The following is a 26,190-nucleotide window of genomic DNA, read 5'->3' as shown; positions in this document are numbered from 1 at the left end:
TTTATGGCCCATATACACTAGAGAAATTTATGTCCATATTGAAGCAAATTCCCTACACTTGTGCAAGAAAAGCTCTTCAATATGGACATAAATTTCTCTAGTGTGTAGAGGCCATTATCCCACACAGTAATAAAAGTATTACTATAATAGTAAGTAATTTTTGACATCTCTATGAAAGTGGTAATTTTGGGAAACGTGTAATTTTTAAAACGTGTAATCTGCAGCGTGTAATTTCCAGCGTGTAATGTTTTTCGCGTGTAATTTGCAGAATGTAATTTTGAAATATGTGTAAAATTAAAAGACGTGTAATTTTTAGCGTGTAATTTTGTTTTCCTTGCAATTTTTCTTTATCTTCCTTTGTAATTTACCAGAGATTCCTCCATATCCAGCATCAAATTGTTTCGTTTATTTGGAATGATTTCTTTGTTGAGGATGCGATTTGGTGACAGATCTGTAAATTAGAAGAAAAGCAATCAGTGTTCAAAGACGAAATTTAAAATTTGCAGTTCCGGGAACGACATAAACGCGATTGTGAAAAGATGAAGAAAAAGATAAGAAAAAAACTAACCTTAGGGGGCTTCTAGCTTCCTTCGTCAGATATTCCTCCATCATCATCTTCCTAATTTCTGCATTCCCGTTTCTAGCCCTTCTGTCAGCATCTATGCCTTCATTTCGTCTGGTTGTCCATCTCTGTGATCCAGTTTCCTCTGTACATACACAGTAAAAAAATTTACAACCACTACGATTGGTAATTTTTGCACGAGCGCTATGGTTGTAAATTTTGTGTATTGGAAATGTTGTGTATTGGCAAAGTTGTGTATTGTCAATTTTATAAAATGGCTTCCTGTCTATAATTTTGATTGTAGAGCAATTTTGTTCGGTTTATTTGTATTATCTGTGATATGTCTCGGTATTAAACTAAGAAAAAAAAGAAAAAAAGAATAAAAAAAGAAAAAAAAATAAGAGAGAGTCTGAGACTTGAACCCATAATCTTTGCGTTGATGGTCTCGTGTTTTCTGCCTGCGCTACCGACTTGCTTACTTCTCTTCAGCAAATGGCCAAGAGTTGCATCGTCAATTTTTCTAATTTACATGATGCTTCCTCTGTTTTCTGTTATTACATAATTATTCCTAATTTTTCACGACTGAGGCACATTTTAAGAATCCAATGAATGATTCCAGAAGACAATTAGGCAGTTAAAAATGCAAAATCTATCTGAAATCTTAGAAAAATTGCAATAGTAAACAATGGAATTTTGACAGTTCTCACACAAATTTTCCAATACACAAATTTCCTTACACAATACATAATTTTACTAGCATTATGTTAGTATCGTACCACCACTATGATAGTAATTTTACAATTTACAACCATATTGCTTGTGAATTTACACAACTTTTCAAATACACAACTTTATTTCTCACACAATTTTTTACTGTGTATAAAATATGCTAAATTATATGAAAGATATTAACGTGAAAGTCACCCATACAAGTAAAAGACTCATAAACAGTGCATAAATTATTTTTTACACAAAATTTACCATTTTAATAGTGGTAAAAATCTAAATTTACAATTTTTTTAGTAGTAATTTGGAAATTACACGTTATTTTTTACACGATTTTTTACTGTGTAAATTTGTAATACATTTCTTAATGGCGTCTACACACTAGAAGCCATTTTCGTCAAAAATTGCCTTTAAAAAAGTGACGTTTCTGCAATGAAATGGGAAATTTTCTTAAAAAGAGCACTTTTTTTCAAATTGCTCCTGGTGTATACACACCTCAAGATATGATAAGTTTTTAATAATTATTTGATTAGAAACTAATTGTTTCTTTATTAAAACACGATTGAAATACATTTTGATAATTTGACTTATCTCCCTTATCTCAAATGCCTCAATTACTGCTACCAATGAAGAAACTTACTTATTAACTTTTGCTGTGCTTGAATGGAGCGTACAGATAAATTTCTTCGGTGTAGATGAGCCACGATATTCATGAATGTGACCACGTGGCTTTGAGATGAATGTTTACATTATTAGACGCTTTTTTGCCAAAGTGATATTGAAAAGGAAGCTTGAGAAATATACTGCAATTCAGCAGATTCTTAAATAAAAAATAATCTGTTTTCGCATTGATAAGCTCAAGACGAAATTTCATGTCTTACTCATGAATTTTTGTTGCTTTTGTAAAACTTCCATAATGTATTTAAAAAAATGTATTTTTCAATCAACAAGTGTTTGATAAAAATATTACTAAATTTTTCCCTCACGATTTTGAAAAGATGTAAAAAAAATGAGATGTTTTTGTATTGAAATATCCTCTTCAATTTGGATGATTTGTAGGAAAGGAAGTTACCACCCAAATTTTTAGTATTTTGTTTATCTGTGTGAAAATTTTAAGAGTTCCTTGAATGGATGACATGCTAAATTCCCGCAATCGATTGTGATGGGATTTTTTATGGGTTTTCATCACGCAAAATTCCATGGAAGTATGTTCACTGTTGATTTCTATTGAATTATTTATGATAGATTATTTGTCGTGTACATTTTTAATTCAATTGAAAAGGAAATCTTGATTTTTAATTTTCCACGATCTTTAAAAAGAAAATTTTTTTCCTGAATAAATTGGTGTCTGCGAAGCCTTCAAAGCGTTCCCCAACCGTGGTTATTAAGGATAAATTTTGTATTCCCTTTTGTAGCAGAGGTAAAATGATAACTTTTCGATATAATCGAATCGATAGTATCGATATATCTGTAGGGTAAAATGAGGTAATTTGGATCCATTTACAATTTGGGACATTTGAGATTTTCTCACTGTTTTAGAGATTCAAAAGTGAAATATCTGTTCTTTTTCTTCTTAATCGTCTTTTTCTTTTTTTATTTCGCGGTCTTTGTTTTCTCTTTGCTCATCTCAAACAGCGAGAAAATCTCAAATGTCCCAAATTGTAATTGGTTCCAAATTACCTCATTTTACCCTATCTCGTAGATTAATTGAATAATATTAATTAATTGATAAATATTTGTATTAGCTGCAAAAAGTACAGCTATCGTTTAAATTTTTCAGAATCGACAGTCGATACTATCGAAAAGAAGTTATCATGTGACACCAGTAGGGGAATTCTGTAAAAATATGACAATGTCATATGACAAATTTAGAAACTTTGTGTGCTAAATTCAAAAAATTAACCAAAAATCTGATTCAGTTTAATTACTAAGAACTTTATAGAACTTCTCGAAATGGCCATTCGATGCTCCCTCCCAACTAGTAAATTAGCTGCCTTATAGAACCAAATATTTTAAATGATCTTATAATGGTCTTATAAGAATCGTAATAAAATTCTATGAAACTCTTTTATAAGGTAATATTTCTCAAGAAAATACGTTCTATAATATTTAACTTACATCAGGCCCAAAGTATGTGTTAATAAGAATAAAAACCTTAACTCTTTCGTCTCTTTTGGGACTCTGAGTACCCATAGCAGCATATGAATGTTCTGTGAAAAACAATGTTTTTTAATTATTCAGAACTGATAAAAATCCAATTCTTGTGGATGATTACAAACTATAAGGATGTCCAAATGTAAGATATTTTTTGTAGGACCTCAATTAATTCCTGAGCAAAGATATTTTTGATTAAAAAATGGTGAACTTGGCTTGCAGCATATGCTGCGGTCCGGAAAGAGTTAAGAACTATATTCTTATAACTCTACTTTCAAGGCGTGCTACAAGTCCTTATAGACTTTTATTCAGTAAATTCACGTGAAAATATTGAATATTTTTTTGAATGAAAATCAAAGTTGTCCTATTTTATCGATTTGTTCAATATTTTCTAGAACTTTCTGTCATTTGTTTGCAATTATTACTTCTTAATTTACAAATAAAACCGAAAAATAGATTAATTACTCTGTGAGTTCTCTATTAAGATAGAAAAGAAGTCTTATAGAAGAATTTTAGATTTACAGTACACTAACACTTTTTTCCACGAGAAAAATATTTTGATTTCGTCAAACAAAATGAAATTACTCCACTTCTATCAGTGTGCACCACTATTTTCTTTTTTGTCCTTTAGTAGCACTAGCACCTTTTTAGTTCATAAAAAATACCATGGGAGAGTCCGGGAAGTACAGACAAAGAATGTGAGGCATTCTTTGTGAAAATGCTGTAAAACTTAGTTAATTCCTACTATTCTTGATTCTACTCTCGTTATCACTATAACACAGCACACTTTAACCTTGAAACATTAGCTCAATACAGAAAATCTATTCTTATTGAGTGAATTTATCTGAAAAATACTTTGCAATCCAAACGCTCGCTGCACGCAAAATGTCAACAACTTCCCCTGATTTCTCCTTAAACTTGACTTGGATCTATTGAAGACTTGTAGCATGCTCATAACAGTCTTAAAAATTCACAAATAAGCGTAAAATTCAGTCGAGATCAAATTCGGAGGCATTTCTTCATATACCGATTGGATATTAATAAGGAAAAAGAAGACGCGTTCAGCAGATTATTTACAGAGACAATATGGATTTTCTAAGGTGCGCGGCACAGCTACAGCGACCATCTTTGTATCTCTGGTGAACTAATAAATTCCTAAACATGATAAATTACATTAAGAAAATTATAATTACATAAAATTGAATGACATAAATATGTATAAAAGCGAAAAAATGTGTTATTCTTTTAATTATTCTGATTATAGTCTTATAACAGGTTCATATCCGTTTATAATAATAAATTCAGAGTATTATGTAAGCATTCGCTCAGAAAATATATACAGATGTTTTATAAGGTTGTCTCATAGAACTCTTCAGTTTCCTTTCATAGTAATGTATATCGATAGAGTCACTTAGGCTTCTTAATTGTGCGCCACTTTTATATAAAATATAAAGGTCTTAACGACTATTTTAGGTATTCTACAAGTGTTAATTAAGCAAATAGTTCTTTGAGAGTATAAGCCGTGATTCGGGAATTCTATAAGACTATATTGAGAAATAATTATTTTTGTGCTACGCTTTAATGTTGTCCTTCTCCTAAATTCATTCATTCATTCATTTTCCAACCGCTTATCCCTATTGGGGTCGCGGGCCAATGACATCCAAATTAGCAGCCCACGCTTGTCGATCCTCCGCCACTTCAGGAAGATGTTCGGGTTCGATCCCAAGGCGTTCCAAGGCAAGATTCTGAATTTGATTCAGCCACCTTGTCCTAGTCCTAGGTCTGCCTCGAAGTCGACGCCTTCTTACAATGGCTTGCATAGCTTTTCTGGGGAATCTTTTTCTATCCATGCGCTGAACATGTCCATACCATCGAAGTTGTGATCTCTCAACCCGAAGAAGCAGCTCCTCGACTCTTAGTTCCTCACGAACGGCCACATTCCTCACTCGATCTCGACGAGTGATTCCCTTAACCGCCCAAAGGTACCTCATCTCGGCAGCTTGTACACGCGATCTTACCCTTTCGGTCATTACCCAAATCTCATGACCATAGGTGAGAATAGGAATAAACACAGCTTTGAAAACCGATAACTTAGCCGAACGGCTGAGCTCGCCCTTCCTCACCACTCTTCCGCCAAGCTCCCTCATTACTGCAGAAGCTTGACCGATTCGCGACGATAGTTCGGTGTGAAACCTACCATCACTCGTGAATAACACCCCGAGATACTTGAACTTCTCCACGTGTGTCAATGCTTTTCCATCAACATGTATGGTACATTTCACAGGCCGTCGAGAAATCACCATTACCTCCGACTTTTTGTCGTTCATCTTCATACCTGTTTCAGCACAAACATTTACAAATCGATCAAGTGCGCGCTGAAAGCTTTTCTTCGGAAGATCCAAAAAGAACCAAATCATCTGCGAAGAGGAGATGGCTCACCCTGAAATCCCCAATACGAATCGCATTCTGCCCCCGACTGCGTTCCATAATCTTGTCCATGTCCTTCTCCTAAATTTACTACGAAAATTTGTCATAATGGCATTGTCATATCGTTACAGAATTCCCCTTCAGGTTCCGAATTAGGCTATTTTACGCTACCGGCTGACATTAATTTCAGTGCTGACCCTCGTTTTACTAAGATCCTGCCTAAGCCCTTGACTTAAACCTAAATTATTTTACTTATAAGCTAAGTCAGATAGTTTTGAGACATTTCCTTATCGCTTACATTAGTAGCGTTAGATGTTAATGCTGTGGAAATTTTTTCGAAGGTGTTAAATATATCTTTTATTTGCAGTCTCTGATGACAACAGCTCGATACAATCGTCGCCATGGCAGAGAGATCATTGCTGGAAACAATTGACTCCGCGTCGAAACATTTCTCAGGAAATGTCGATGCTGTACATCCGTCCTGTGAGTGTGCATTTGTCCAGGGAGGGCAGACGTTTAGCCAAGGTGAAGAAGCGTCGGCCGTATGATGTTGCAATGGCACTGCACAACACAATCTTCTCCCGTTGTCACAATGGACTGACTCCAGCCACAAAGTCTGATGAGACAATTATTGATAAAGACTGTACAGATGCTGCTGCACCGTCGTCACCCAAGGCGGAAGCTGATGGTGAGGAGGATGAAGATGAGGAGGTGGGAAAGACAAAGAAAATGGGAGAGGGGGTGCAAACAGTAAAAACGACGAAGACTGTGAAAATACTGAAAAATAGAATTCCACTGAGCACAATAGTGCAAAAATTGATGGACAGACTCCCAACAGGACTGATTTTGTTGACAAAGACACCTGCCCTAGTGGCCAATCATCACTTGTCAGCATCGTCGTCACCAAAGGTTGACAGTGCCCATCAGCAGCATGTATCACCGAGAAAGAGAATACTCAGAGAATTTGAGAGGGTATCACTGGATGACACGACATCGCAGAAGCGTCATCGTGCCAAAAATTCCACAAATACTGTTGTAGTGAGTTCAACGAGGAGTGTAGCTGCTGCTGCTGCCCCAACTTTCCAGAGCAACAGTGGTTCAAATGCACCAAGTGCAAGTGCCACGGTGATCAGTAAAACTGTTATGCCAAATGGAAGTGGGCACGAGGTGGCAGCAGCAGTAGCAGCAGCAGTTGGAGCGGCGACGACAGCAGCGCCACCAGAGGCAGAAAAAGTGTCTACGAGTGGAAGTGTGGTGTCAAAGCCAATTAGCAGTTATAGTATTATATCTTTGCTTGGTCACAATAACAACAGCAGCAGCAAGACAAATGATAAGACACCTAGTCATGCCAAGGACGAAGCCACAGTTCCACCAACGAGTCCATGTGGTGGTCAGGATAGTATCCAGAGTCGGTTGCCACCGAAGAAGAAATCACCACCATATGGGAATAATAATTGGTCACCAAAACCCACCAGTACGGCCCGTCAGAGTAGCCCATCGTCAAATGTGGGCTCACCATCGTCGCACAACTACAACATCATGCGATCACCGGATCTCAGTCCGAGTCCGGAGCAACAGCATTCACTGACGCGGTATAAGTCTCACTATACAGGACTTCACTATTCCGGTTCGAGTGGAACTTCGGGAGGTGCTTCAACGGGCTTTCATCCCTATTTTCAAGCTCGAGGTTCTCCCTCACCGTCATCTGAGACCTTCAACAGTCGCTACAGGTCATCTGGTGGATACTTATCTGGATCTCCACAACACAATCGTGCCAATAACAATTCACCATCATCATGCTACTCACCCATCCCAAATACCGTCACCGGATCGTATCCACCGCATTCGCCGCAGCATTTTGCCTCTAAGGCCTATTCAGGGTACGGTTCTTCGGTACCGGCTGCATATAGCAACAATAAACTGCGTACTTCTCCCTGCCGATCACCCTCGACGGCGGACACGCAGCAATCGTCACACAAAAAGACTGTCAAGCAGCATAGATCCCCCGTAGCGTCTCCCAATACGAACGATGGTAGGAGAAAACTGGATGGACGAAAGTACAGTGAAGAACAAGATCGACTACCCGAGGAGGATGTTAGAATGGCAAAGGAGGAGTTTGGATCAAAGGTAGATCATCATATAAAGCGTGAAGCCACACCACCGGACAGCGAGAGAATGGGAAAACTGTCGAGTCAGGAATTGGAGTATCTGGCGGCTATTTCCAAGGCAAATTCACATCCTCTGCTGTCGGGTATTGATATGGCATTTGCAGCAGCTATGATCCGTCCACCGCCCTATCTGATGTATCCGCCAACTCATGGATCACCACTGCATCATACTCAGGCGCCACCTGGTGTAGCGGCCTTCCTGCCCAATATATCACCTTTCTACAATCCGTATCCAGCCGCGGCGGCTGCTGCTGTTTACCGGCAGCAGCAGTCCTGGCTCAATTATCCACCTATTCCCAGTGCATCGCGTCTCCCATCCGCTAGTCTGCTGGCGTACGATGCAGCTGCCAGTGGCCTTGGGCCACCGGCACCGTCCGCCGCTTCTCCGTCGAGCACTCCCTGGGGACCTGTGCCACACAACCACGCACTAGGGACAACTGACAATTCCGCAGCACTGGACAGGATCAAAGACGACCCAGGTTCAGGTTAGTCACTTTGAACGTTTCCATGTTCATACTTTTTACAGCGGCTGTCCTCTTCTTATCCAAGTTGATCATGAACAGTTTAGATACGCGAGAATCTTTGATCGCAGTTCCTCGTTTGCAAGAAATCCCTACTGCGTTGTCCTTATCCAAGTTGATCATGAACAGTTTAGACACGCGAGAATCCTTGATCGCAGTTCCTCGTTTGGAAGAAATCCCTTCTGCAGGTTCAGGACAAGTGAATATGGTCCTTGGTCTCTCTACCGCGAAGCGATGACATAGACAAGAAAGACTGCTTTCAAATTGAGTATGGGGTCTCCTTGTCTTGTAGCCCTATAGCAGCCGAAGTTGTATACTGACGACTGATCTTTTACTCATTATGTAACATTGACGCATCTCGTAGTTGGCGGCGTGATCTCCCTCTCAGTTCATGTATTTTTCAATACCCTCGCGAGTCGTTCTGGGGCACTCACCACCTGGGTACACCTCAACCACAACGCAAGTGTAAACCTACAGATTTTTATCTAGTGGTCATGACAGCACTCACCATAAAAAGGTCCTTTTCAGGACCGACTCTCAATATCATTTCAATGAATATTGAGGACCTGTCGACGATCAAAGAAGATCTTCTTTGTGAACTTTGTGTAGCAAACAAATGTGACGTCCTTTGTCTTCAGGAGACCTATAGGGGCCCCACGCAAGGTCGACCGAAGATCAGTGGTATGAAATTGGTGATTGAGAGGCCCCATGAGAAGTATGGTAGCTCCATTTTTGTTAAGTCGGACGTTGGTGTCAAATCGGTGACTCTCACGGATTCCAACAACATTGAGATCTTAACTATGGCTTTTGAAAAATTTTCTGTTACATCCGTTTACAAGCTCCCGGGAGGGGAGTTTCAGTTTTTGGAACTGAGCAATTTTGCAACGTCTACTGTCCGCTTTATTGTCGGTGACTTCAACTGTCACAATACTCTCTGGGGTTACGGAACAACGAACACGGATGGGGAGGCTTTGGTGTGGTATGAGGGCAAGGGGCTAACACTGATCCATGATGCCAAACTATCAGGCCTTCCTGTGCTCTAGCTGTCAAAGCAAACACGTTTGATGACGTGGAATCACAGCTCGAAGCCTGCCTAGCAGAATTTTCAAAATTCTACAAGGCGAATCAACTGAAGCCAAACCCCTCAAAAACAGAGGTATGTTGTTTCCATCTGCGTCACAGGTGGGCCAAAACTCGCTTAAATGTGAGATGGGAAGGAGATTCTCTGAAGAACAATTTCACGCCCAAGTATCTTGGTGTCATCCTTAATAGAACTCTCACATACAAGACCCACTGCAGTAATGTTAAAAACAAGGTGAAAACAAGAAATAACACTGCGAAAACTTGTTAACGCTCAGTTGGAAGCTCAGCCGAAACTGATGCGTATGTCTGCTCTTATGCTATCATTTTCTGTAGCAGAGTACGCAGCTGAAGTATGGGAGAGGTCTGGGCACGCCAAACAAGTTGACGTCGCCCTTAACGATTAATAATAAACCACCTGGGTGATCTGCGAAGCACTTAACACATCTGGAATTGTGTCTACATCTTGAAGAGGCATGGCTAAATTGTTGACAGTTGAAGAACTGTGTCTGGTTCCTCTGTTTCTTACGGAAACGATTCCATTGGACTTGGAAACCATTGAGCTTGAAAAGCTTCAAAACTTCTCCTCCAAGAAACTCCTTGATCTCCTCTTCCTTGTTTTCGTAAATTCTTCACAGGGAAACCTTGAATGATTTTTCCTCTTCCTCCAGAAATGAGTGGAATGGTTAAGTTCCTGTTTTTCGGAGACCGTCGAGCAGCAGCTGCCGTATAATTGACAGTGATTTTTGTTGGATCCTGCTTATTTACCTTGAATTGAAAGTCCCTAATACCCTTGAAAAGATCTTCCTTGAGATTCCTGAGGGAATTCTATAACTTTGTGAAGTGATCACCTATCAAAATTGGTGAACCCTTCACTGAAGTGATAGCAAAAGAGATTCTGTAACTTGCGATAACTTCACGTGAAAAGATCACTTGTCAATTTTTCGGCACAATCTGCATCTTTCGTGCATCAGATCGGCAGTTGTTCTTTTGAGGAAAGACTGCCTCAAAAGAATCTAAAAGCTATACCACACAGCAGGAAGCACTGCATAGCGCGGCAGTTTTCTGATCTTCTCACCGGACTCTTCCAGTTCGTGGTTCATCTTTATTCGGAATTCCCCTGTAGTTTCCTCTTTCCTAGATTCGTCGTAGGAATATCTCTCAATGATCAGCAGCTTTCTCTCCTCTGTGCGGATCAACGGCACTGTTTCCAGACCATACGTTTTGACTGACTTCAGTATGGTTTTGTATATTTTGATCTTTGTTGACCGAGAGACGTTCCTTGATCGAAATATCGACAAGAATGCAAAGAAACTTCTACTTCCCGCCGCGAGTCTCTCGTTAACCTCTATTCCAACTTCATTACCCGTCTCAGTACCATCCGAGATATTGGAAGTCCTTAACGACCTCAAAATTACACTCGTCCAAAGTGAAATTTTGACGGGATCTGGATGCTATGTCGCTGCCAGTGACCCTGTACTTCGTTTTTCTTTCGTTAACTTTGAGTCCCATCCTCTCGGCTGCTGCGGTTACTTCGACGAAAGTCTCTTAACCGCGAGTGTGGAGCGGCCCATGATATTGATGTCGTCCGCATAGGCCAATATCTGCGAGGACAGTAAATGCATGACCTCTCATTATACCCGGATTTCTTCACCGCATACTCCAGGGGGTGGATTATATAAAAATCGTGAACGTTCACAAGTGAACGATTCACCGCCCGCGTTCAGAACTGCTAGAAAAGTGATTATGAATGAGTGAGTGAATCAGTTGCGGTGTAAAACTACTAGAGTGAATTCGAAAACGGCAAAAGTTATTGTTTTTCTTCAGTGGTCATGTATTTCACAAATTTTCTAAGTTTTCCGCGATATTTTAGCAAAAATGGAGTGAAATTGGTGTTAAAATAATACAAAGTGTGTACAAACCCGAGAGCAGTGTCTGTTAACGTGAGTGATAAATTTTGTCAATCTTTTCAATTTGTCCGGAAGTGAATACTCTATACGTGCCACGAAAACAGTGTTTCGATAAATTATATTTTGGCAATTTTTTTGCATTAAATGCTTTATAAACTCAATGATTGTGAGTCACATTATATACTAGTTATGTGAAAAGGCCTTACTTCCGGTTCTGCAATGTATTTTTCGTCCTAAAAATTGCATTCACTTGCAATTTCACCTCATCAAATGATGGTGAAAAACCTAACCTCAAAAAACTGAGTGAAGTGAATCGTTCACCACCTTCATAATCGCATTTTAGCGGCTCAATAGTTAAATGTTCACTTTGATCTGTCAAGTGAATCATTCACCGGGTTCACTTACTTACATAATCCACCTCCAGGGCAAGTTTGAAGAGGGTCGGGGAGAAAACATTCCCTTGCCTTAAGCCCGAATCCACTCTGAAGCTTCCTGACTTTTCTCCTACTGATTTCACTTGGCACGTTGAATTAGAGATGGTCACCCTCACGAAGCTTATCAGCTTTGAAGGACAGCCCAACTCCCGCATGGCATTCCACTGAGGCCCTCTATCGATCGTGTCATAGGTCTGTCGGAAATCCACGAAAAGCTGATGTACTGAGATGTTGTGCTCCCAGCATTTTTCCATTATTTGGCGAATACTGAAGAGTTGATCAGTCGTGGATCTTCCAGGCCGGAAGCCTGCCTGGTACTCTCCAATGGCCCTCTCAGCATATGGCTTCAGCGTATCCAAGATCAACCTTGATAGGACCTTGTACACAGTGGCTAGGAATGCAATTCCTTTGTAGTTTTTGCAGTGATCACCTTTCGTGTAGATTGGGGTAATGAGTGCCACGTTCCAATATTTTGGCATTTGCTCCGTTTCCCTGCGGGATTTGTCCTCTCCTGGAGCTTTGTGGTCCTCCTCCTGACCGTCCGCAGCCAGTATCTCCTCCACCTGCTCCGACCGTCCATCGTTTACGCAAAACAGGTCTCGGAAGTACTCTTTCCATCTTGGAAACTATTTTTTCGCCAATTGCAAATTGCACGACACGAGGATGAAGCTTAATTGGCGTCATGCCTATTTTCTACTTCCAATAGCCCTTTTTTATTCCTGTATTCCACGGGAAGTTCCTATACCGAATTCAAATTATCCCAGTTGTTCGCTGCTCCATTTTATTTTTGTGAAGTGAATTCTTAATTTCCTGATCAGAGAAGTTTTAGGTCCCTTCAATATAATTTAATAAATTAGTTTGATGATTAAAAATCGAGGTTTCTAGGAAATTACTTTACTCTTCCTTCTATTTATTGACTTTGTTTTTTTTCGTATAATTTAATTATTCATCAAAATCTCTTTGCAATTCTGAACATTTCTGGGAAAGTCCACGCATTTATTAGTGTCGATAAACAAAAATTTCCTCATTTACAAATTTTAATACAATTTCCTTTTCCTCTATTTCTCTTCTAGATGTCCCGCTTAATTTATCCAAACACTGAGAGTTTTCACAAAAAAAAGGGTCCATTAAATAAAACATAGGAGTATAAACAACTTTAAAAAGGCATCAATATTTTACATGAGAGCATTAGTTTTAGAGAAGAAGAAAAAAAGGTAATATTTTATTACAAGTAATTATATATATTATATATACATTTTTAAGATAAATAAAAAAAGAAAACAAAATATATACATACATAACATATACTACAATTATTAACATAAAAAAAATTAAAAGCGTAGTAATATTTTGAGAATAAGATTTAATAAGAAAACCGGGAGGAGATGATACTTGTATAAAAAAAAACAGCGAAAATGCAGCAAGTATGGAAAAAATTAAAAAAAAAATATTTTTAAAGCACGCATTATTAGAAAGTGACGTAGGATGGAATCTCAGCGCTAAATTATAGACTGAATAGTACGAAGAAGTTAAAAAAAACAACAAAATAGAAGTGAATTCAAAAAAAATTAACAGAAAACGATCAACAATATACAACATAATTTTTCTTTTCCAAAAGTCTAGTGCCTTTGAAAAGGAAATGAAACAATTTGTAAATGAAACTGGGTCTTTTTGCCGTATAAAATCTAAAAAAAAAATATTAAAAAATGAATAATATAACTCGCGTAACAATGAAAAATAAAAAAATAATGGTTTTAAATATGTTTCATGAAAGGAAAAGACGTAAAGAAAAAATGTCAGGTAAGTTTGACAGCATAATCCTTTGAGAAAATACAAAGAAATATTAACAAATATTAAGTGAAAGAAAAATATTTTAATAAAAATATATTTGAGAACATTTGAAATATAAAAAAAAATGAAAATAGGGCCTTAAGAACAAAAAAAAAACATAAATTTAAAAAAAGAGACGAAAAAAGGAGATAAAGGAATTAAATAGAGGAGAAATATTTTTAATATTTACTTATTGATCAAAGTAGAATTTTACCAATATAAATTCATACAAAAAAAAGAAGAGAAAAAAGATAAAACATGACGAAGTAATGTGATTAAATTTTGTACATAGGAAGATATAAATGAGAAAAAAATATTTATACATTTATATACATACAAAAAAAATTGAAAAAAAAATCATTGAAATGTGCAATTAAATATCGTGTATTTTTTCGAGAAGGTAAAAGATCTTAAATATCAAAATTTTTTTTCAAACCAACCCGTCGAGAATGATTAGGAGGTACTTTTAATATCAAAAGAACGATTAGACCACTTGCCATCGAAGTGGAAAGTGTATATTTTAAAATACATCAGATTTCTTTTTTATTAAAAAATGTATTTCATGAGACATATTTAATAAGTATATTGTGCTTGACAGTGTTTTGTGTGTAATTGAGATCTTTATTATTTTTTCACACTATAAATCTAACGAGCGAAAACCATGCATGAGTATTAGAAGGAAGAAAAAAAAGTGCACGAAGAAGACAGTTCAAGTGACAAATAAAAGAAATAATGTTGCAGACGTGAGAAAGGAAAGATAAAAAATCTACAATTTTTGGTTTTAGCAGTAGAACGACTTTTGGAATGGTATTTGACCTGCAAATTTAAATAAGAACTTAGTTTTACAGCATTCAATTTTTCTGAACATGCAAAGTTCCTCAGATCACCGCTAGTGGCGCTAAAGGTCGAAACATATTTACACAGAGCACAGTCACAGAAAATTCGTCGCCAGATTAACATAATCATAATCACGGTTTATTTTATCAGAACTTAGCAAAAAGTTGGTTAAAAAATTTGAGACTTTCTAAATCTTGCACTCTGACAAATATGTTTTGTCAAATTAACAAGAAAAGTTTGTCAAAAGGATGTTCTTCCATACAGAATATCGAAAACTTTTGTCAAATTGGCAAACAACATCCTTTTGACAAAATTTTTACTAGATCTCTTCGTTATCTTAACGAATCTTTTCTTTTAGATTACTTTGAAGAAAAAGTTTTGTCAAATTATCAAGAAAAGTTTGTCAAAAGGATGTTCTTCCATACGAAATGTAAAAAAAAAGTTTTCTCACATTGGGAAACAACATCCTTTTGACAAAATTTTCACAAGATCCATTCGTACTCTTAGCAAACCTTTTCTTTCAAATTACTTTGAAGAAAAAGTTTTGTCAAATTAACAAGAAAAGTTTGTCAAATGGATGTTCTTTCATACAGAATATTGAAAACTTTTGTCAAATTGGCAAACAACATCCTTTTGACAAAATTTTAAGTAAATCTCTCCGTGATCTTAATGAACCTTTTTTTCAAAAAGTTTTGTCAAATTAACAAGAAAAGTTTGTCAAAAGGATGTTCTTCCATACAGAATATGGAAAAGTTTTGTAAAATCGGCAGCCAACTGAATCTTGGTGAAAGTTCCTCAAAAGGATGTTCTCTCCATACAAAACGTAAGAAAAAGTTTTGTTACATTGGGAAACAACGTCCTTTTGACAAAATGTTGACAAGATCCATTAGTGCTCTTAACAAACCTTTTCTTTCGGATTACTCTGAAGAAAGTTTCTTCAAATTAACAAGAAAAGTTTGTCAAAAGGATGTTCTTCCATACGAAATGTAAAAAAAAAAGTTTTCTCACATTGGGAAACAACATCCTTTTGACAAAATTTTCACAAGATCCATTCGTACTCTTAGCAAACCTTTTCTTTCAAATTACTTTGAAGAAAAAGTTTTGTCAAATTAACAAGAAAAGTTTGTCAAATGGATGTTCTTTCATACAGAATATTGAAAACTTTTGTCAAATTGGCAAACAACATCCTTTTGACAAAATTTTAAGTAAATCTCTCCGTGATCTTAATGAACCTTTTTTTCAAAAAGTTTTGTCAAATTAACAAGAAAAGTTTGTCAAAATGATGTTCTTCCATACAGAATATGGAAAAGTTTTGTAAAATCGGCAGCCAACTGAATCTTGGTGAAAGTTCCTCAAAAGGATGTTCTCTCCATACAAAACGTAAGAAAAAGTTTTGTTACATTGGAAAACAACGTCCTTTTGACAAAATGTTGACAAGATCCATTAGTGCTCTTAACAAACCTTTTCTTTCGGATTACTCTGAAGAAAGTTTCTTCAAATTAACAAGAAAAATTTGTCAAAAGGATGTCCTTCAAAACAGAATGTGGAAAACTTTTTGTCGAATTGGCAAATAACAGCCTTTTGACAAAATTTTGATAAGATCCATTCGTACTCTTAACAAACCTTTTCTTTCAGAGTATGTAAAGGTTTGTAGCTGATTAACATTACAATTTTTTTGCTCCAAAATAAACTAATTTATAGTTTGGTTTGTGAGCGTACTTTCCTGATACACTGTCGTTCAAAAATTCTACAAAATCACTTTTGTAAAACTTCATGCAATTTTCGAAGAAAATTTCTTTACGAATTGCAATTGCAGTGGTTTTTCTAGATATACCACGTCGTTTGCTAAAAATTACAATATTAAGTAAAAATTTTGCTTCACCTTTGGATCTTTTTAGTCTTGAAATTCTATAGCATTTTTTAAAAAGAATTAAAAATTTAAAATATTACCATCTCTTTAAAAAGAACTTCATAAAATATGTTAATTTTCTATCATTTTATGCCGTTCTTACTGAAAATGTGTGGGATTAATAAACAAAAAAAGAACAGATACAAAATTCTATTATGTCAAACAATGTGGAACTTCTTTGCACCATAGAGTTTTCTGTTAAGGTATCTACACATTGGGAGCAATTTTGTCAATAATAGCTTTTTTGAAGGAAATTACCTGCAGTGTTGTAGGTGGAAACGTCAAAATTCTGTCAAAGATGTAATTTTTGAAGAAAATTGCTCGCAATGTGTAGAGTCCTTTAATCCATTTCTAGATTAATTCAGAATAATATCAAATTATTAATAAAATCTTCATTAAAATAATTTTTATTAATTTATTGCTATCTGACTTTAAAAAAAAACTATAAAATGGAATATACAGCAATTTTAAAGATAAAGCCCCTTAATTCTGAGATAACGAAAGCTTAAAGATTAAAATAAAATATTTAGTGCTAATATTAAGGATAACTTCAAAATCTTTCTTTATGGTATCTACACACGCTTCACGATTTTGCGTGTCATCCTTGCACAGGGACCATGCTAATCTTCTCTGTATCATTCCAATTTTAGTATATGTTCTGCCGAAGCAAGAACATAAGCAGCAACAATAAGTTGAAAACTTATGGTATCTACACACTAGAAGCAATTTTCGTCAAAAATTGCCTTTTTAAAAAAAAAATCTGACGTTTCTGTCTACAAGAATAGGGGAAATTTACTTTGAAAATGGATTTTTTAAAGAAATTTCTCCTAGTGTGTAGAAGCCTTTAAGGATTTTGAGGAATTTTTGGCAAACATTGCATTTTTGACACAATTTTGACATTTCAACAAACAGCACTGCAGGCAATTTTCTTCAAAAAAAAAATAAAACATTCTTTGACGAAAATTGCTACAAACTCTAGACACCTTGAACAAAATCGTCTGCAGTACTGCCGTAGGGTAAGATAGAGTACTTTGGAATCATGTCTAATTTGTAATTTTGATATTTTCTAACAGCTTTATGGTCTGTACACATTGGGAGCCATTTTCGTCAAAAATTGCATTTTTGACAGAATTTTCACGTTTATATCATACATCTTTGCAGACAATTTTCATAAAAAAAAAACAATTTTTGGCGAAGAAACTACGAAGAAGTACTCTCCAATGTAAAGTCATGTACTTCTTCATAGTTTCCTTATTCTCTGTGACCATCTGAAGTAACAAAATCTCAAAATTACAAAATAGACATGATTCCGAATTAGCCCATCTTACTCTAGGTGGAAACGTCAAAATACTGCCAGAAATGCATTTTTTGTCAAAAATTGCTTTCAATTTGTAGAGACCTTTAAAGTCAAATCATGCTTAACACTTCGTGGAACTCTAACTAAAAGTGTCACGAAGGGACCAAGTGGCAGCCGCTGCCATTTAACGAATTTTACATAATATTTTGATATTTTTACTTATATTTAAACATTCGGAGCCTCAGTCAGTTCTTTTCTGGTGTCTGAATCAGAAATTTCACCTCCTTGGGTACTGTATCTAAAGATTTTTAACCATTCGATGTTTTCATTTTTATCAGAATCATGGCGTCAGGGAAAGTGGTCTGCCTTTGAATGCGGCAGCCTTTGAATGTTTCAATTTTTCTCTTATTTTTCAAAGCAAAAATTCTTTCTTATGAACAATAGTTAATACTATTAACTATTTTCTATTAACTTCGCTTAACAAAATGGATTTTGAGCTTTTTGAAATAAGTGAAAAATTGAATAATTCCCATAATTATTCATATTTCATACATATTTCCCAATTCAATATTTCCCATAATTCTTCTCAATAATTTGCAAAAACACTTTCAATTTGTTCTTTTAAGGCTAACAATCAAGAAAATTACATCTGCAGAACGTCAAACTCCCATATAAAATGCATATGGCAGCAACTGCCACTTGGTCCTTCCGAGTGCAGTTTTTTGTTTTTGCAATATATTTACATTAATATTGAATTTTTATTAAAAATTTTATAACGAAAAAATAGACAGATAAATTCTGCACGCATTCAATCGGGCTTTCAGGCGAAATGATATAAGTCTTCTTCAATATAAAAAGTAAAATTGAAAACTAAATTGGCAGCGGCTGCCACTAGGGTCCTTCCAAGTGTTAAAAAAGCCTCTTGATCAACTTTCTAAGCTGGTCTAAGCTTAGAAAAGTTTAGGATTTTAATTTTAGCTCCTTTATTGTGAGGTTTTCTTACATTTCAACTTAAAATCTTAAAGAAGTTTGACGCTTTAAAATTCAAGATCTTTATCCCAAAATAAGAATCAGCTTTTAAAAACGATTTAAAGTTTAAATACTATCTCTGAATTGAGGAGAACCTTGCTAATATGATTCTACTTTTTCTAGAATTGCGATTCAAGCGCCACTACCGGTGGTTATTACAAACTCTCATGTCCAAAAGAGTTAAACGGTATAAAACTATCTCTCGAATCTACCTAAAATAAATAATTTTGAAGCAGAAATATTCGAGATATTTAAAATTGAGCGCTAAATATCATTCTTATCCGTCGTTCTGGTGCTAAGACTCGAATCTGACACTGTAAATTTTTTGTTACAAGGTCTTTTTTGAAAAAAATAGAAAGAATCGAGCAAAAAGAATGAAGATTAAGTTATTAGAACTCATCTAAGCTTCAATTTAATTGAACAAAACATAAAGATTTAAGCACTGAAGAAAAATCGATTTATTATTCTTTTGTTCTTATTCAATAGTGCCAAAAGCCAAGACTTGTTTATTCATTTTGTTTGGGGACAAAGACTGCAAGATGCATGGTAAGACATCCTCTTGCCTTTTCCACCCTTTCCAATGAATAAACGAGAAAATAATATTTAGGATGAGGAAGAAAAAACATGAAAAAACAATAAAAGCCTTTTTTATAGACATGAATTAAATTTAAAAATGAGAGAGAAAACTTAAAAAAAATAATTCCCTGTATATATATTTTTTATGTTTATTATTTCGTCATTTTATTTATATAAAAACACGAAATAGAAGAAAAAAAAACGAAAGAAAAAATATGTATTATTATTTTTCTTAAAAAAAAATCGCACCGTAAAAATATTTATTTAGATTTTATTTATAACTATTAATTTGATAAAATACTTCTTTCCATTTTTTTTTATAACAAGACAAGAAAAACTGGTAAAATGCGGAGAATTTTCTTTCCAGTAAAACAAATTCTCTGGACCAAGAGCGCAAATCACTGAAAATAGTTTTATTAGTGTAATAGAAACGGATAAATAAATTGTGAGCTTAGCTGGACTAGTAGCCAAAATTCCTATTTAGAGATGAAGGACAAAAGAAAAAAGACATTACTAACTTACATGCTAGGTAGTTTAAAAGGAAAAAATGAATTAAAAGATTTTTTTAATTTATAGTGTGTAGAAGATGAGTATTTAATGAAAAAAAGCAGGAGAAATAGATGGAGGATAACGAGAAAAGTATGATTAGAAAACTGTTATGTTGGCGCACAAACATAAAAGGTATTTCCACTTATACATAAAAAATTTAAAAAAAAATGAGAAAATGACCGAATAAAGAGAAAAAAAGGACACAAACATTTTTAAGCTACTATATTATATTGTCGTCTAAGAAGAAAAAAAATTGTAGTGTAACATATTTATACAATTTCTGTATTTTTAAATAAAACTTTGGAAAAAAGTAATGCGAAAAATAATTACCTGTTTGTTTTTTTTTGTTTTTGTTCTGAAAAATTATTAATTAAAATTTGCAAAGCGGAAAATGAAGGAAATCATTGGAATGATAGGAATTCCCGACTTTGGTAAGAAAGAATCCGTTAAAATACAAATAATTTGAGATATTTTCTCTCAGTGATCATATCTTCGCTCTTTCGTTAGAAAGCTCTCTCTGAACTTTTGAACTTTTTCTTAATGATTGATCCGATGAGATTGATGACCTGCCCATCATTAAGAAGATTAATGTAATTTTCCTTTTTACACATTTTTGCATTTGCAATTTTAGGACATTTCTCTTTTTTTTAATTTAATTTAAAATTCTTTCTCTTCCTAACGATAAAATCCTAAATTAGTTTGAAGGCATTAAAGACCTTTTAAAAGTAAATGATTTTGTTTTTCGTAGAAGAATGTAGATTTGTTAAATTTTTTTTACTATTCGTTTTCTATAAATTTTATTAATTTTCATAAAAAATAAATAAAATAACAGAAATATTCTTTTCAAATCGAAATATAGCGCCATCTATGTGGGGAATGGCTGACGTCCAGCCCAATAAATTAAATAATTTGTCTACCTACAATTAAATCGTCCACAGAGTCAGTGTGTGGAAATGTCCTCGGAATTCCTACTGAGTAATTTTGAATAACTTCAAAGCAGAGCATTATGCCCAACGCACAATAACTTTTGTTTGTAAATAAGTTTTCAAAATTTCCTATGAGAGAAAACAAGATAACTAAATATCTGTTTCATTTACTCTCATTGAAATGTTAGAAATATGTTTACAAAATAAAAGTTATTGTGCGTTGGGCATTACAATGAAGTGATGAGGATTCAATTTTCTGTAATCTTCGTAATTTACAAAAAAAAACTTGCAAAATTTTGATATCAAAAATTGATTTTTTAAAGCAACTTTTTGAATTTGTTTAAATATAATAAATTACATTAATTATTTGCAGATATATTACCATGATAATACAGTAGACTAGGGCTAGACTCTTTTCTCAATTGACTTTTTGGTTCTAACAAAGAGTAACTTTTGGGGAACTCAAACCAATTTGGACAGGGCACTCAAGAGGAAGCTGGGGAACTCACGGGGAATCAGGGAAACCCAAAGCAACTCGGGGAACCGATACATTTTATTCAGGGAACTCACGGGAAACCCAATCGAGAGGGCATATTCTTCTATTCAGAAGTTTCTCACGTTAGTACAAAAATCGAGAAACACACTAAGTTTACTAAGGAAGAATCGAGTCAACCTCACTAAAATAATGGGCATTTCTTGATTTTCGTCCTCACGTAAGAAACTCTCCAATAGCAGATACAAGTAAAACAACTGAATGTTTAGAAAAAGAAATTTTCAAATGGAATAAAACGTAATAAAACGCACCGTATGTGTCCCACGACTCTGGGATCATGAAAGAAGAATCTACAATGCATAAAAGGCGCTCCTGATCGGTCTACAAACGGATTAGCAGATTCTTCTAACACGGGATAGAACAACAGTAACATATCGTCCTGGAAGAATATAAGTCGAATAAGTCGATTTTTTGCAAAATTCGTTTTTTCCGCTTTTCAGCTTTTGACACCCTCTATCTTCCCTCTGAATAATATACCGGAAAGTTAATAATTCGCAAAGTTATAGGGTTTTCAAATCTTAAAAATCCTACACTCAACATGTGATATCTCAGCTCTTCTGTAAAGTTGGCCATTCGCGACTTATTCGTTTTATGTTCTGGGCCGTCGATATAAACATGTAATAAGGGTTCTCCGGCAACTCATATAGTTTTTTTATACGCAGAGAACACATAATATTTTTTAGGGATCCCACGAGGAACTCAGGAAACCCACGCAGTAAAAAATTTACAACCACTATCGTTGGTAATTTTTGCACGAGCGCTATGGTTGTGAAGTTTGTGTATTGGAAAAGTTGTGTATTGGCAAAGTTGTGTATTGTCAATTTTATAAAATGGCTTCCTGTCTATAATTTTGATTGTAGAGCAATTTTGTTCGGTTTATGTGTATTATCTGTGAAAAGTCTCAGTATTAAACAAAGAAAAAAAGAAAAAAAAAGAACAAAAAAAGAAAAAACATGAAGAGAGGGTCTGAGAGTTGAACCAATAACCTTTGCGTTGATTGTCTCACGTTTTCCGGCTGCGCCACGAACTTGCTTACTTCTCTTAAGCAAATGGCGAAGAGTTGCATCGTCAATTTTTCTAATTTACATGATGCTTCCTCTGTTTTCTGTTATTACATAATTTATCCTCATTTTTTACGACTGAGGCATATTTTAAGAATCCAATGAATGATTCTAGAAGACAATTAGGCAGTTAAAAATGCAAAAATTGTCTGAAATCTTAGAAAAATTGCAATAGTAAACAATGAAAGTTTGACAGTTCTCACACAAATTTTCCCATACACAAATTTCATTACACAAACTTAATTTTACTAGCATTATGTTAGTATCGTACTACAAATATGATAGTAATTTTACAATTTACAACCAAAATGCTTGTGACAGACAATACACAACTTTTCCCATACACAACTTTATTTCTCACACAATTTTTTACTGTGTAGCCTTCGAAAATTGCAATTTTATCAAATTCCATGAAAATATCTTAAAATTATTATCGTCCGTCACATCTTGCACAAAAGGAGGCCACTTACTTATAAATTAATACAGCTCAATGTAGCCTTTCCTTCCCCTATGCATTATCCCGAACGTCCCGATCCCGAATCCCTTTTGTGTACGCCTTGTACGTTATGAAAATGCTCAGTTTCATTTAAAAATAGGAGCAAAAATCCCAATTTGAAAGGTGCCTTCCCACAATCTTTTTTTTTAAATATAAAGAAAAGTGTGCGAAGAAAATTAAAAAAAAATATATTTTTAATGAAATGGAAATGTGCCATGGAAAATAAAAGAATATAAATGTGATCGTAAATTGTTTACGGAAACTTAAAGTAAACTTCCGAGTAAATATCTGACATGTCCATCAGTTATCCGTGGGAAAGTCCATTGTGGTTGGCTGTTGGGTAGCTATCTCTGTTGTGTGTCAAATATAGAAAAAGAAAATGGCTCCCGTGCTTGTGTGCGAATAAAAACAATTATTAACGCGGTTCTTGTGATTAAACATATGAAATTCTGTGTTAAATGAGGAACAAGTACTGTGGATTAACTGGTGATCAAGTGTTTTGATTGATTTCAGCCCAAATATGACCGCAAACATGTATCGGGTCGGAGGTGAGAGACACTGTGCTTCTCTTTTTTTTTTGACAAATGGAGTTAATTTTGATGCCGTTATTGTTGGCCCTCGATCGGCATGGGGAGGCCCTCCGGAAGGGGCTGGTGTGTGGGGTGTTGCGGGGCAAGTGACAATGGGGGTGAATACACTCGTGGCCACATGACCGGGTGCTCCAGAAAATGTCCCACGGATTCCGCCGCCGTGTGTTTTTTCCCGAGCACTCATCGCGTCGTCATCATTAGCTCTCTCGGAGTCTTCATGCGTACTCACAGCGAGGAGGCCGAAAATCACTCGTATCTCCGCCACCTTTTGTCTTCTTCACCTCACACTCGCCACCGCGAGCGCCCCCGTGTGGTTCGGCCTTTGGGCCTCCCAGTGCTCTCCGAAACTTTCAATCTTTCATGCAATGTTTCATGCTTATTCTGGGGGAGGGTTCAATATTTCAATGAAATTTTTACAATTCCGGGGGTGGATTCTGGGAAGACTGGAAAGCCTTCTGGGCTGTCTTAACCAATTTTAGTACCATAAGACCCAGTGAGTAGCATTTAGGAGAAAGGCATAGCAAAAAGGATTCTAAGCAACAGGTTCAACAAACTTGAAGTGTTTACGTTTTAGAAATTGTGCTAATGAACCTGTTTTAAACATTATGTAAATGTTTGTTTACGTTCTATTAGTTTCAAATATCAAGTTTATAAAGACCTATCATAAAAATGAAATTGGTTAAGTACTCGTCTAGGTAACAACAGGTCCTCAGTTCGATCCTGAGTGGTGGCAGGAATTTTTCGTATTTGTGTAAAATATAAAATTAGTGATTAATTAGGGACGAAATAATGGATAATTCTTCTCAAATGCTTCTACATTACCGACTTTTATTTATGTTGGTTCTTGTCACGACTGTTTGGTGGTTTTAGAACATGGCGAGGACTGCGGAATACAGTCCAGACAGGAACCAAAGCAAAGAAAATTCGATAATGCAGACGAACTTGAGAACAGTAAAGTGCTAAAAAAACATGTTCATTTTTCACAATATAATTATGCTAATTGGTTTATCAGTTAATCTTCAGGTCTGTACAGTCTTTGGAAATCTTCCTTTTATATTAAGAAACTACGGTTTCTCTTATGATCGTTATGGCCTTCATTAACATGAGGATTAGCCGAGAAATGACTTAGCGCAATAATAGTTAGAATAATGATCAAACCATAATTCTAATGGTTAAAACCGACTAGGGGGAAGTACTCTCCCTTCGAACGTTCATGCTTTCGAATAATGTGAATTTATTTTGTTTTTCGTAAGAAGTTTAAACTAAATTATCATCGAATTATCAACAATTGATGATAAACCAACTAATATTTAATAGAAATGTGTAAGTTTCTTAGGAAAACTAAAAAAAAAATTCACATTATTCGAAGGCATGAACGTTCGAAGGGAGAATACTTTCCCCTACTGGCTTATTCTCAAGTCTGTACATGCCGTAAAACCAATTTACTAATTATTATGGAAATTATTATCCGAATTTATGGTTATGCCACAATAAAATTAGGGTCTAGGAATTGCTGAGGAATATAGCACTATAAACAATTAAGGAAAGATTTTACAGTAGACTCTCGCTCAATCGGCTTTTTCAATCAGGCAAAAATTTTTTTTGACAATTTTTACGTTTGATTTTGAAGCAATTTTGTTCAAATTCGCTGTAGTTCCTCTTGTTTTATCGTGATTCTTTATAATTTAGCGCTTTTTTTTTTATGGAATTTACAATGACTGGCGCCCAAATCTCTTGATAATTTGGGTGACATTTTGCCCTATATGCCCGAATGAGAGAGAGTCTACTGTAATTTAAAGTTCCATAATATCTGCTTAAAGTAAAGGTTAGTCAGTAAAGATTAATTTTTATTCATAATTTATATCCGTATAGATGTACTAAGCCTTGGATTTAAAATTATCTTGATAGGCCAGGACCAGGAGTTACTAAAAATCCATAGTACAACATGAACTATCTTCACAGAACTTTTTCTGCTCTAGCAAATTATTTGAAAACTATCAATTTTGCACCAAATTTTACCCAAAAACTTAACAAAATTGCAATGTTATGAACAGAATAGATCAAGTTAATTTCTTTTGAAGAGCAAATAATTATCGTTAGTAGTTCATTATCTTACTTTTGAATTATTCTTGACAATGGATAAGTTAAGACATCTTTTCATAAATTATTTTCAGAGATACGTTTCAAATTTCAATCTGCATAAGTTCTTTAAAAAAAATACCTGGGTAGGAATTTTCTAACCCTGAACGCATCACAGTGAAAAATTCACGATGTTCCCTTCACGACTGCTAGAAAATTTATTCTGTAATTGCGTGAAACTAGAGGGGACGTGTGTTGAAATTTTCCGTAAATTTAAGATTTTCATCAATATTTCAACTACAGTAGAGTCTCTCAAATCTGAATCTCTCAAATTCGAATGACGACAATTGGATTCAAAATGTCAATTGTGGGGTTATATTAAAAAATCGTATTCTGGAAGAATGAAAATCATATTTACATGCTTCTTCCTGAATGTTTCCATACATTATGATCGTATATAACGAAAAGGTAGTATG

The 26,190-nt window shown here is 35.2% G+C and overlaps 2 protein-coding genes and 1 non-coding gene across 3 annotated transcripts in view; 2 read left to right on the top strand and 1 right to left on the bottom strand.

The window, feature by feature from the left end:
• LOC129798628 (protein hairless) overlaps positions 1-14,542 on the top strand; it is a 29,891-nt gene extending 15,349 nt beyond the window's left edge. The window contains exons 3-4 of the mRNA XM_055841872.1: positions 6,237-8,522; positions 13,056-14,542. Of these exons, the coding sequence (XP_055697847.1) occupies positions 6,237-8,522; positions 13,056-13,084 (2,315 nt within the window). The 3' untranslated portion in view covers positions 13,085-14,542. The remainder of the gene's footprint in view (positions 1-6,236; positions 8,523-13,055) is intronic.
• Positions 14,543-17,125: 2,583 nt separating this feature from the next.
• LOC129800122 (U6 spliceosomal RNA) lies at positions 17,126-17,232 on the bottom strand. The gene has a single exon (XR_008751596.1). It is a non-coding gene; the product is annotated as a U6 spliceosomal RNA (small nuclear RNA).
• Positions 17,233-23,333: 6,101 nt separating this feature from the next.
• The window catches only part of LOC129798630 (metastasis-associated protein MTA3), a 66,830-nt gene continuing 63,973 nt past the window's right edge, over positions 23,334-26,190 (top strand). The window contains exon 1 of the mRNA XM_055841873.1: positions 23,334-23,593. Within this exon, the coding sequence (XP_055697848.1) occupies positions 23,566-23,593 (28 nt within the window). The 5' untranslated portion in view covers positions 23,334-23,565. The remainder of the gene's footprint in view (positions 23,594-26,190) is intronic.

This window comes from Phlebotomus papatasi, chromosome 1 (genome assembly GCF_024763615.1).
Source record: "Phlebotomus papatasi isolate M1 chromosome 1, Ppap_2.1, whole genome shotgun sequence".
Taxonomy (NCBI): domain Eukaryota; kingdom Metazoa; phylum Arthropoda; class Insecta; order Diptera; family Psychodidae; genus Phlebotomus; species Phlebotomus papatasi.
Note: the sequence above shows the minus strand (reverse complement) of the source record. Positions and strands in the feature narration are given on the sequence as shown.